The sequence below is a fragment of the Morone saxatilis genome, unplaced genomic scaffold (genome assembly GCF_004916995.1).
Source record: "Morone saxatilis isolate NCDOM2014 unplaced genomic scaffold, NCSU_SB_2.0 Contig19, whole genome shotgun sequence".
In the NCBI taxonomy this organism is placed as follows: Eukaryota; Metazoa; Chordata; class Actinopteri; family Moronidae; genus Morone; species Morone saxatilis.
The window spans coordinates 20,273,566-20,286,462 of NW_023339751.1; the positions used below are offsets into that span (position 1 = coordinate 20,273,566).

At 40.1% G+C, this 12,897-nt stretch overlaps 1 protein-coding gene across 2 annotated transcripts in view; it reads right to left on the reverse strand.

The window, feature by feature from the left end:
* nckap1 (NCK-associated protein 1) overlaps positions 1-12,897 on the reverse strand; it is a gene marked incomplete in the record, with an annotated part of 30,434 nt that overhangs the window by 10,041 nt on the left and 7,496 nt on the right. Inside the window, 15 exon segments of one of the 2 annotated variants that reach the window (XM_035663382.1) lie at positions 146-291; positions 442-500; positions 759-840; positions 1,145-1,277; positions 1,426-1,532; positions 2,246-2,342; positions 2,781-2,837; positions 3,159-3,315; positions 3,407-3,455; positions 3,576-3,713; positions 4,253-4,343; positions 4,500-4,642; positions 5,170-5,226; positions 5,316-5,402; positions 8,516-8,626. In XM_035663382.1, the coding sequence (XP_035519275.1) occupies positions 146-291; positions 442-500; positions 759-840; positions 1,145-1,277; positions 1,426-1,532; positions 2,246-2,342; positions 2,781-2,837; positions 3,159-3,315; positions 3,407-3,455; positions 3,576-3,713; positions 4,253-4,343; positions 4,500-4,642; positions 5,170-5,226; positions 5,316-5,402; positions 8,516-8,626 (1,514 nt within the window). 2 annotated transcript variants of the gene reach the window in all.

Here is a 12,897-nt window from a genome sequence, read left to right on the forward strand (position 1 = left end):
CACACACAGAAAACTTTACTTCATGTCAAATATAATAAAGTAAAAGACCAGTTTAATTGTCGCAGTTCTTTCTTCATATGAGCCTTATTTGCATTTGAATGCAAGGGTTACTGTGCATGTTAATATGTGTGTGTGTGTGTCTCACCAGAAAATAGACAGGTCTGATGTCTCCACCAGCATCTCCACCAGAGAGTCCACCATTTTTGTGTGGAAGATGATGGTGTTCATCATTTTACCGAGCTCCTTGTGATCAGCTATACCAAGACTGGCTTTAGAGACACTGGTGTAGGCCTACAGAACGGAGAACAGTCAGGAACAGTATGAGGAAGAGATCGTTCTAATCCACATTTAAATTTAAAAAAGGAGATACGTTTGCATTTACACTCCATTCCACAAAGACGTAATATTGTAAGTATTTGTTGGAGAAGTGTTTGTGCAAACCTGCAGTCTGAACCAGTCCAGTCTCATGCCTCTGAAGTCAAACACCTCTCCATCCTCCACTGGAAGACAAAAGCACAACAATTCACTCAAAACCACACATTATCACTAAAAATTTGGTTCCTGACTTAAGACCAAACAGGCTTCTGGCAACAAATACACAGCCAGTTACTGCATCTGTTTTATTAGTATTGTAATGTGTATTATAATGGTTAAATTACTGCAGCTGTCACTATAGTACTACTGTAACATTCCTACTGCTCCTGATATCAATCCTACTCTTCCTTTTTGAAAGTACAGTAAAAGAGGTAATGATTTACCTTGTTTGACACTGAGAGAGGTCATAGTGTTGACAAATGAAGACATGATTATAGACTCGTCCTCTGGACACACAGAGAGGTTCTATCAGATAAAGACAAGATAGAAAAGTGGTTAAAACGACAAGTGTAGGGTGGAAAAATGTACATTCTAAAAGCCATCTTTCAATCAAGGCCCAAAATGTAATCTATGTTTATTTCAATCTGAAATCAGAAATGTTACCCAAGATGACCGTCCTTAAATTAGAGAGTTTTGCCACTGCCAATTTTCAGTCTCAATGTGTCATATAGGTTTCAAAATTGTAGAACCCTGCATCCTGTTTACATTCTGCGTAGGTGTGTGTGTATATTAGGTGTGTACACTTTAGGAGGTCTGTGTGTGTTCATACCTGCACCAGTTCATTCAGCACCACAGCATCAAAACCGGACAGGTACTGGACATAGTATCGCTGCATCACAGGGCCGTACTTCCTGACGTGAGCTCGGAGCTCCTCCATGTAGAAGATCAGCTCTGCTATATGTCTGCAAAACACACACAGACACACACACGTCAATAAACCTTTAACTAAAGCAACACAAGCAGCCACATAGACAATAAGCAAAGGGGGCAATAATTGTGTTACTGTGTGTATAAAGGTGTATGTTGGTGCAGGTGTGTATGTTCACGTACTTGTCTATGAAGTCATCTGTGCTTTTCTTCTGGATGTTGTCTGCGTGTCGAAGCAGCCAGATAATCTCATCACGGGCAAATGACAACGCCATGAACACAAATAATGCCTAGCAGGACAGAAAGAGCAAGGGATAGAGAAATACAGAGGGAAGCAGTGTGAGACACGGTTTTAAAGTAGGGAAACAGAAATGTATAAATTAGCTAAACAGATAAATCACCAAGAGCAGCTGGAGCAACCACATTCTCTGCTTCTGAACCAAATGTGTTTACAGAGTCATTCAGGCTTAGCAAATATATTCTGTTATACATTTATGCGGGTCTCCATCTGGCCAGAGGAACTTGCAGGGCTTTTTAAGGTGGTAAAACTGTCTCTTCCAATAAGCTGAGAGTGTTATGTACCATTATTTATTGTTTTAAGGTGAAACTGTACATTACATTAGGTTCCAACAGTCCACACAGGCTCTCACTCCCACAGAAGAGTTATAATATAGGGACATTTAAGTTCAAATGTGTTATGTTTTCAGGTGGCATTTAACTTTCAACAAGACTTGACTTGATTAATGGAAAGAAAATGGATGAAATGAAACTAGTACATATTATTTTAGGTCTCAGTGATTACTGTTATTTTATATATATTTGATATTTAAAATCACTAAACTAATCCCTAACCCACTAATTAAGGTGATCTTCCCTTGAGCAAATAAGTAATAAGTACTTTTCCAGGTTGGTTATTGAGAACTGCTCATCTAACTCCTCTAAAACTGAATGTAGTTGTTAATGAATCTAGAGGTGTTCATTAATTAATGGTAATGAGTATTACCTTAGGGCCTAGGAGTCCAGGCTGATCAGCTAAGACAGTAGCCAACTCCTTCAGAGCTGATCGGAGAAACTTGCGTCTCTCTCTGTGCATCGAGCCTCTGTAGAGACAGGCGGGCAGGAAGTCAGGGCAGAGCATCAAAACATACAAGCATCATGATTAAATAGTATTTTGACAGTTTCAGGACAATCCTGCAAGAGGACAAAGGTAAGTTGAAGACAGTGCTGGCAGAAGAATGAAGATGAAAGGAGAAGATGGAATAAGTAATGAGGATAAAAGCAGAGATGAGACAGCGGGGGAGACAAAGAGGGGAGGACACAACAGGAACAACAGAGGATAAAGATAAGATGAAGGTGAAGTTTCTGTGTGAGACTCCCTGAGAGAGAGAGCATAAGCTAGAGGGAGAGCTAAACTGATGGAGGAGCAGGGAAAAGAACAGAACACCAAAATGTGGGCAGTGAAATAAACCATAAAATTTGAAATATGTGTGTGTGGGGAACAAAATGAATGAATGATTAGTAAAAAGATATGTACATACGCATGAGACAGAGCTTGTTCCTTGCACTCTCTGATGTCATTAATGCGTTTGTTGTACCTGCAAAACACAAAAGCAGAATGGACGCAGAAACATAGTGAGCAACTGTATCTTATAAAGTATGCATATCTGTGATGTTTGTCTGCTATAGAATATAGTTCAATGACAAGTTTCGTCTTCAAATGTCTTGTTTTGTCCAGCCAACAGCCCCAAACCCAAAAGATATTCAAATGACAAAGACATGAAACTGAGTAAATCAGCAAAACATCACATTTCAAAAGCTATAACCGAGAGATTTGGGGATTTTTGTGTAAAACAAAAGGGCTAAACGATTAAAAAGTTTGTCTGCACATGTGCATCCTCACATATAGATGCTCTTACCCTCTGATGTTCACAAACAGATCCTCTGCAGCCTTGTGAATGTGGAAGACTTCGTCCCTGAACAGACAGAGGCAGGTGGAGCTCTGCAGAGCCAGCTTCCACAAAGTTAACGCTGCTGCGTCGCTGTTCAGCACCGCATGACACAGGATAAAACCAACTGGAGAGAGAACAAAGAGGAATATATAACTAAATAAACAGGCCCTGACATGAACCTAGACGGTCTGAATCCCTGTGTCTACAGTACTTACAAACAATCCACTTCTCCATTGTATCCAGTGACAGGTATTCACATGGCATCTAAAGACAGAGACAAGCAAAAGTAATTCCGTTTTACACCTTAGATCAGGCACTATGATTAGAAATCGCGATCACAGATTTAATTCTAACTGTTTCATGTGCAGTCGTGTTCATACTAACAGTGTCTGACTGTGCAGGGTTGAGCATGGTGGAGGGAGCAGAGATGAGAGAGAGCAGCTGGGCGTTCCTCCACTGGTCAGCGGACAGATTCCTCCTGGGATAGACCATGTGAAGACTGATCAAAGCATCTGACAGGGACTGGAGGAGAGGAGAAAGGCAGGAAGAGAAAGGGAAGAAAGACGAGATGAAGAGAGAAACAGGGGGAAGGACAAGAGGGGAAGAAGAAAAAGAAGGGAGAGCCGAGGAGAGGAATAAACTGAATATTAAATTGTTTTTTTTAAGACAAATTATTGTAACCACCAGTGTACAGTGAGCTTTCTGGCACTCTAGTTGATAACCATGTATCACTGTATTGCATCAGTCTGCGCATAAATAACTGTAGCGGAGGTGTGGAGATGTTCTGTTGAAGATTTCACTTTATTCTCCCTTCGAGTCGATATTTCAGCTCCCGGTTGCAGAGCAGAGCTGCCACTCTGACTGACTGATCTAAAAGTGGCACTGGAGACACTATGGCAACTGTGCCTTCATAGAGACAAGATCAAATCTATTGAACACATTGACAATCATACTAAAAAACCCCTTTGAAGTTTACATGCCGCCATTTAAATGAGAGCCAGTGTTTACAGAAGAAAATGCATTTGAAAAAGTTGGCACACTACTGAATATTAACACCTCACCTTTCCGTGTGGAACAAACTCTTCCATCATCTTCTTCAAAGGGTTCTCGTAATCCACGATCATCTGGCCCAACCTGGGGTACTCCCGGTCACTACGACACACACAGCACAACCGTTATTACAGAGACTGTTGGCACATTGATGGTTCAGACAATTTATTGGTTGTGTCTGTATGTTTGTAGTTATTAACAGAGAATACTTTAAGAGTGTGTTTGTGTGTGTATGAAGTAGGTGTGTGTTCCAGCCACCTGGCTCCATGCGTCATCTCGTGGGCGTAGTTGTACAGTCCTATGATGGCTTTCCTCTCCTCTATGCGAGACAGTATTGTCATCAGAGTAGTGTAAGTCACCACCAGGTCCAGGTAGTTCTTGGTCAGGTCAAAGTTCACCGTCTGACAGAAAACAACAAGAAAAAAGGGGCATTTTTCTTAATGCTAAAATGATATTCACCTGAACTATATTTTAGCGGAGAAATCACAATGAGGGCGACAGTTTAATAAGCACTGCAAACATGACAACATGTGTAAATATTGCTTTCGCTCTATAATGATCAAGTCTGACAGGATGTTCTGGGTAAAGAAGAGATGAGAGCTGAAAAGAAAAGGTCAGCAGGATTCTTCAAGACAGCAGCATGTTGGGCAAGAAGAGGAGAAGAATATGCAAGAAGGGAATATGAAGCATTTCTCTAAGACCTTTATGGTAACAACAACATTTTTCAACTTTATTTCCATATGTACTGTATATTACATTTTTGTTCTTTTGTTCTGTGAAGTTTTTGTTTCACTCTTGACAAACCTTTTTACTTGATATGACAGGTGACAAGGTATTCTTACAGAACAGCAACCAAAAAAAGTCTATAAACAGATTTACTGATGTTTAATCATGTATAATGTCAATGCTTGTATTTAATTGCACTTACAATATCAAAGAAGACCTGGCATACGTCGATAGTGTTCAGCAGCTCGCAGACATGGTCCTGTCGATATAAATACCCTCATTAGATTCACAAACATAAAATCTTTCACATTATATTATATATTATGATGTGTGTGTGTATTTTCCTACCTTGAATTCCATGACATCTACAAAGGTAAAATAGTAGAGAGCCAGGTTCTTCAGAATCTCCGACTTTTCCTTCTGCAGCTGAGCCAGCTGTTGCTGTAAACACGGCACAGTGCACACAGTTACAAAAACGTTATGAAATAATCTGCAATTAACTGCATATATGACATATATAGCAGTAAAACCTGTTTACTCTGACTGTTGTAATAAAGACAATTTATAATCACTTACTGTATCTCTCCTTTGGGTATGCTTTATGTACCTTAAAATGTGTTTCTCTGTGAGTTCCACCGCTTAAAGGCTGAGCGCACATATCACTCTAATTACAAGCATACTGACTGTGGTTTAAATCTGTGCAGCAGAAATACTTTATGCAGATGTTATATTAGTATTAACTAAATATTCAACTATCCAGCTGCTGCTACAACAGATGATGAGGCTTGTGAAAAAAACTCAGATAAACTGTGACAGGGTTTAATCCAATTATGGAAATAATTGTTTTCCATTTTTTTTAAAACCAGAGCGAGAAATATCTGCATCTGTTGTTGTAACCCATCTGTCTTAAAAAAATCCAATTACTAAGTTTATCTTGAAGGATCAATACAGTTTATTGTATCTTGTTTCAGTATCAGTTTCTCTTTATTTTGACTCAATTATCAGCAAACTGATATAAATGAGATACTGTTGCTCAATAATTCAGTGATATTGAAAAACTCTAGCTTTTCTTTCAGTTAATACAAAGAGAGAGAAATACTAATAACTAGATACAAGCATACATTGAGAAAGACCCTGCTAAGTAATTTTACTTTGGTAGAACATTTGATTCATTATTCATGAGTATTTGTTGGGACAATTGACATACCTCCTGTATGCTCACTTATAAATATTGACCACGTGGGACAATGTATTGTTAATTAAGATTTATTTATTTTAAACTTGCTTAATTTGAAAGTAATTTCCCCCCAACTTTTATTAACAAGTTATTTATGTTTGGAAAGAGAAAGGGAATATAAGTCTAGTGCGCACAGACTTTGTTTGACGTCCCAGCTGCAAAGAACGTACAACCGAGTGAAAATGTTTGACCAAAGTAAAATCTGACAATGCAATGCCAAGCGGTCCACCCTGTAGCTTCTTGATTACGTTTTCTAGAAGTTTACAGACAGGAGTGAGATGGAAATTCAACAAGTGAAGCATCAAAGGACAAAACCCTTTTCTGTACCTGTTGATGTCTGGAAAGGTAAAGCTGTGGATGCAATGTGTTTTCAAACCCAAATTTAAAATTAAGCTCAGGTTGAAAAGATTGTCACATCAATCTTTTAACAAACTGAAATATGTGAAGCTCTATATTTATCTAGTAAGAAGCAGCTTCCATTTACATGTCAGAAATGACTGATGTAAATTTAACCCAGCCCTAAAGCTGTGTGTTTTAGGTCAGAACTGGTGCAGCCGTACGAGATAAAGAGGAAAAGTGTAAGAGTGTGAAGAGTGTGTGACACTGCTGCTGCACCAAGGAGTTTAAACCTCTGTTACTCAACCCAAAGTCAAGCGATAAGAGAATTTGGAATGATTTTCTTCTTCTTCTTTTAATGTATTTTTTTTTTTTTTAAGCTGCCCTTTCTCTCACATTTTGAATGACAAATTACCCTACATTGAAAGAGGAAGACATAAGGACCTCAGACCGGTTAAGACACTGGCTGACTAACAAAAAACTGCAAAACATACAGTCAAATCAGAATATGTGCTCCATAATACTCCGTAGTGCAGACAGTCAGCCTGTCGCTCAAACAGCCTGCTAACCAACTAGCAGTCAAACAGCCTGCAAACCAGGTAGTTAGACCAACCACACAGTCACTCGGTGGATGACGGATAGAAAGTAAAAATGTTGCCAGCAGAGAGGAGAGAGGAGAGAAAGCAGAGCAAAGCAAAACACACTCCAAAAACAGCTTAAAAACAGGTACAAAAAAATTACATTATTACAAAACTTAGGTACGTGAACTAAAATACAAAAGTTACAGAAACTTAGATACAAAAACTTACCAAAAAGCACAAGTCCGGAATAAGCCAAGTTTAGCATGCAAAACACAAACAAACACAGAAACAAAGCAGAAAACAACGTAAGAGACATTTTTTGCACAGTTATACTGAATAAAGCAGTTAGCTAGACACGCACACACGCCCGCGCACACACCCGCGCACACACACACACACACAGTGCTGTTTGCTCACCTTCACAGCTTCATCACAGTTTCACATAAACACATAGGCCAGAAGCTAAAAGCTAAGCTAACATGTAAAGCTGAAAGACACATTTGATGAGCAATGACTTAGTTTAGTTCACTCAACATACCCGGTCTCTCACACACACACACACACACACACACACACACACCTGCAATTGTACAAACAGATTTTTTGCTTGCTATGTAAAGTAATTTCAATGTCTTGTTGTAATTGCATGGCTAACTATCCAGGGATATCAAACAGTGTGTATATATGGCCAAACACTGTAAACTGCAAATGAAAATAAAAAAAGTGAATTGGCAAAACAAACAGCAATATGAAAACAGAATCTGTCAGTGGTGTTATGCTGTTGTGTCACTTCAGGGGTCTACTGCTTTTTTCATACATTCTGAATCCTTTATATACTGTACAATACACCCGATTACATGAAAAAAACATATGACATAAAATGCTTTTATATTTTACAGACTCCTGACAGTAGAATAAACCACTGTAGACTTCTATAAAAGGTGTGAAACTGCCAGAATCCACTGTTCGGTCATACTGCCCAGCACAAGTGTCTGTTTGCTAGGGCTGATTTCTTCAGTTAGTTAACATTGGTTTGAATCTGTCCAAACATTTACTGATTTAAATTTTGACAATGAGCAAAAAAAAAAAACCCAAAGAAAACCTTGACCTATATAGCTATCTGAAAATAATATGTTTGTGGTGCAACAGGTTTTTCTACAGTTTACAGATCTGCTCAGCTACACCTACATATTTTAGTGCAGCTGAAGAACCCAGGTTCAAATGCGACAATCTTTTTTGGGCTGTGTGCAGAATAAAATGTGATGACTGTGCAAGAATGTGCAGCTCCACACCTGTAGCTAAAGCAATCGCACCGACAAACGGACACTCTTTCATTCTCTTCCTCTATACGATACAAACACATCACAGACATACGTGCATGCAGGCGGACTTACGTTATTATTCCGCGTCTCCACAGCGGGGAACTTCCTGACAATAAATTTAACCGCAGACTCCAAGTTCTTATCAACAAGGTAGGAGGGCTTAGCCTTGGGGTCACCACATGCCTGGAAAGGAGAGAAGACGACGAGGTGAGGAGAGACCAAACGAAAAATATGGTAAATATACTGCTGCTACTGAAATACTAGGCTCTTTAATCTTTATTTCAGCATATCAGACAGATTTTATTTCTATTAATCTCACATTTTATTTCCTCATGGTCAGGCATGTTAGATGTGTGGTCATCACCAGGGAAACATTTAGTGCGAACAGTGAAAACTGGTTTATCCCGGCCCAGGACATGAGAAGGTGGGTTCAGGTGAATGAAATACTGACACCACTGACATTTAGTGAAGTTTCCAGACCAGGGGCATATTCAAGACATGAAAACAAACACACACAAACTTGATGCAAGTGACCGGTGCAGTCTAATTTGCCATTAAGATGCACTTGTCAACAAGGAGATTCCAAAATGTTTTACAATCAGCAGGGTAGATTTCCACTTTGCTGAATTAAGTTTGGAAGTCTGTGGTTGTCATGTATGGATAAACCAGGTTTAACTGTTGTAAATAAAGACTGAGCCTGAATTGATCAGTGGTTCTCAACTGCTGAGTTGTGGAGAGCTGGGCCTCGATACTGAAATGTTCATTTCAAATAAAAATAATACTTGTGATTACACTTTTTCAACATATTGTATTTGCTGGCCCTCTTTATGATCACTATAAGTCTCGATTGGCATCTAATAATTTAGTGTGCCTCATTTTGACCAAACAGGGAAAAAAATGATATCCACAACACAGAAAGGATGAGAACCACTGAGATAGTCCCAGGTGATGAGATGGTTTTAGTTTCAAACTGTCTCTCTGAGCCATCACCGGTTAGTACCACTGCATGACAGGCAGAGTGATGGATGGGGAGAATGAAGGAGGGGCTGAATGAAAGAGAGGAGAGAAACACACAGAGGAAGGAAAAAAACTTGGGGAGAAAGAGAAAGAGGGGAAAAAAAGGAAAAAGGGCACATAGATAGGTCAACTGAGAAATGACTCAAGAGAAATGGCAGAGTGAGGAAAGAGAGATAAGTGGTCAGAGAGAAAGCCCTGTCTGAGCTGAATTTTCAGCAATGTTTTAATTATTCCTCTACACTCGCAGAGCTGCTACTATCAATAATTCTCATCTATTCCACTGTAGGCGTTGCTGTATCCGCCTGACTGCCCTGAATCCAGCAGGAAGCAACAGTGCTCATGCATTATGGGTAGTGTCGTAGTGAATGGTGAGGAAGATGTGGTTCATGCATGTGCCATAAACAGAGTGAATGTATAAAGTTTGTTGGCTGCCAACACAGAGGAACAATCCTAGAAGAGATCAGTGCCTTTGACCGTTCTGAGGATTCAGTTCCTCGTGGTTAAAGTTTAAGTTCAGGAAGTGGAAGCACACATTTAGAAAAGCCATAAAAAAGTAACATGAAGTTACCAAAATGAAATCTACACAACACAAAGCTATGCTATAGATGTAATGTTTCTACCCCGCAGTAACACATCACAGCTAATGAACCTACAGGTTCAGTTTGCATGGCGCTGAAACATTTCCAGCATCAACCAGTACAAAATGAAACCACAAAGCAGCAACGCATGCTAGTTCACACACAGGAGGTGACTGACAACCTGGGGACTCAAATGTGATGAAACATAAGCTGAAAATTTGGCTTTTGTTGACATGTAGTGGTGGAGAGTTACACTCGCAAAAACTGACAAAACATTGCACAGTAGTTACGTTTTGCGTTGCGGTCCCAAGTGCAATACATCCCACTGCTGACAATGGGTGTGGTCAGTGCAACAGGCAACCCACAGAGATCAGGGGGTTTTCTGCCATTGAGGATTTAAAGTTTCATCACCATTTACATTTACAGACTAGCTACAGAATTACATCAGAGCAACTACTGTAGATGCTGCTGGCTTAACTGCAAGTTCAAAAGGAATCACTGATCTGCTGCCACTTTGCATCTGATAGAATTCAACATGGGATGCAGAATGGTGTTAAATTGGTTCAATCCACTGTTAGCCCACGAGCAAAATCAACCGAACAATATTTATGGTGCTAGCTCCCTGGCCAAAACCCAGTTCAGTGTGTCTGTTAGCTGAAGCTAGTTCGCTCACTAAAAGCACCAGAAACAGGCATGCTGAGCTCGGGGAGAGCTCGGTCTGAATCACAACTACTGCAGTCTTGCACACAAAACACTGGGGGGGATTTGACACAGAACAAAAACACACGACACCAACATGACTTCAATACCCATCAATGACACAGATTGGACCTTGAGTCTCAGCTTGTTTCCTTGCGTCCACTTCTCTCACACCTGACCAGATTTCCAACTTCAACAGACATCAGTGCTCTTTGTCAATGTCACTGTGCGTTTACTCGACAGCTACAGGCCAAAGAAAATCTGTTAAGGTGTGTGAGAGATGGACTGAATTTGAACTATGTTAAATGAGAATCAAGGAATCAAGATGTGACTGTGAAATCCATGCAGTTGCAAAAGCACAAGCCTTGTTGTTTTTGCTAATACAGTGCTCTTCTGATGACAACACACCACTAGCCTCACCCTACACAGCACACTAGTCTCTACATTGGCCACTAAAATGTAGTTACCCTTTGACTCACACCGGGGAACTGTAGAGTGAAAAAACACTGTCCGGTTACTACGTGACATTGGTATGCTGACTAAAGAGGCCGTACAAGTGTTTTCCATGTTTTAGCCCAAACTCGAAGATAAAGCTGAAAGTGTTTTGCTGTCGTGGTGCACATTAAGGGTGGTCAAGAATATTAACTTGTTAAACTAAAATGCTCCTGTACAGACAGGCCTGCTTATATCAATTGATCTTACGCTCACTTTGTGATGCTTGCTCACGATAGGTACTATAAATAAACTTTACTGATTTATGTACTTACTTGTTGGTGCATTCAAATGATTGTAGGAAGCTCCAACATCCAAGACTTGTGGGTAACCTACCAACAGCGACCTTTTATGATGCAAGAAACTGCCAAAATCACATTATTCTAAACATCTGTGGTTCTGGTTTGATTTTCTGACTATAGTCTGTGGGTGTGGTGCTGTACAGCAGCTGACTTTTACATGTTAGATATTAGAAATTCCCACAAGCACTTGGAAGCAACAAAAAGGGAATAGTTTTAATCTGTCTGTTCTCAGAACTGCATTACAGGTGACAGTGACAAGACTCTGACTAAGATAAAGGCACTTAACAAAACATTTGGATAATGATTGGCACTGGTTGTAAATGAGTTGTAATAAATGGGCTAAAACATGCAAAACCTGCTTAATAATCCTTCAAATTAATTTCTATTACATTCTAATATACTAGAGACTATTTTTTTCTAGACATAGCCACACCATTACAGTGTCTCGCCAGCTGATTTAGCTTCAACTAGATTACTTACTCAGCTATAATTCATCATTTTACTATCAGAAGTGCAGAACAGAATTGGCTTCCTAGTTGCTTAGCATCACAGAACAAAACCATAAAGATGTATTAATCATTTTCTGTCATTTACATGGCGTGGCATTGTCCATTAGTGCTGGTGGTGGCTAGTGCAGTAAGCTGGCTGGCTGGGTTTGGGTGGGGTGGGGGCTGATGGAAGGATGGATGGAAGGAAGGACGCAGTGAATGAAGGGACGGGGCATGGGAATACGCTGAGAATCATTGGGAGGAGTAAGGGAGCTGTTGCCTGGATACCAGAACAGACCTTAGTCTCGCCTCCACCATCGTCTCTCCTCTCCGGGTAGCAATTAACAGCTGAGCCTCTCAAAAGGGTCCCCGCATTGACTGACATATGGCAGGGGACCCTGTAATAGCTAGCACTGGGCCAGGGTAACCTACATCTGAGAGCTAATTACGGATTAAATATTCAAACAGCCCATCTCAGTGATCCTTCAGAGTCCCTGTAAACCCCGCAAAACATACTTCACTGAGATGAATTCCTTTTTGTCTGTCATTCCTTACAATGCGAGCTCTCTCTTTTTCATGAGTGGGGGGATTAACTTCTGTAAAAAAGAAAAAGAGCTCCAAAGAATGGACGGTTCCACGTGATTAGTAACAGAACCACTAGAGAACCACTACAACCTGCTAAGAGCTGGCTGACTGCCTGGACTGCCTGTTGGCAATCATCAGTTTGCATTTGTCAGCAAAGCTGTACTTGTTCACTACCAGAATACCTGGAAACTAATTCACAAAAAATTTAAGAACGGTCATCTACAAAAGTGCTTGCTCGGATGTTTCAACTGTAACAGGAGATATATTGTCTGCCAAAGAAGTTACTTTATGAA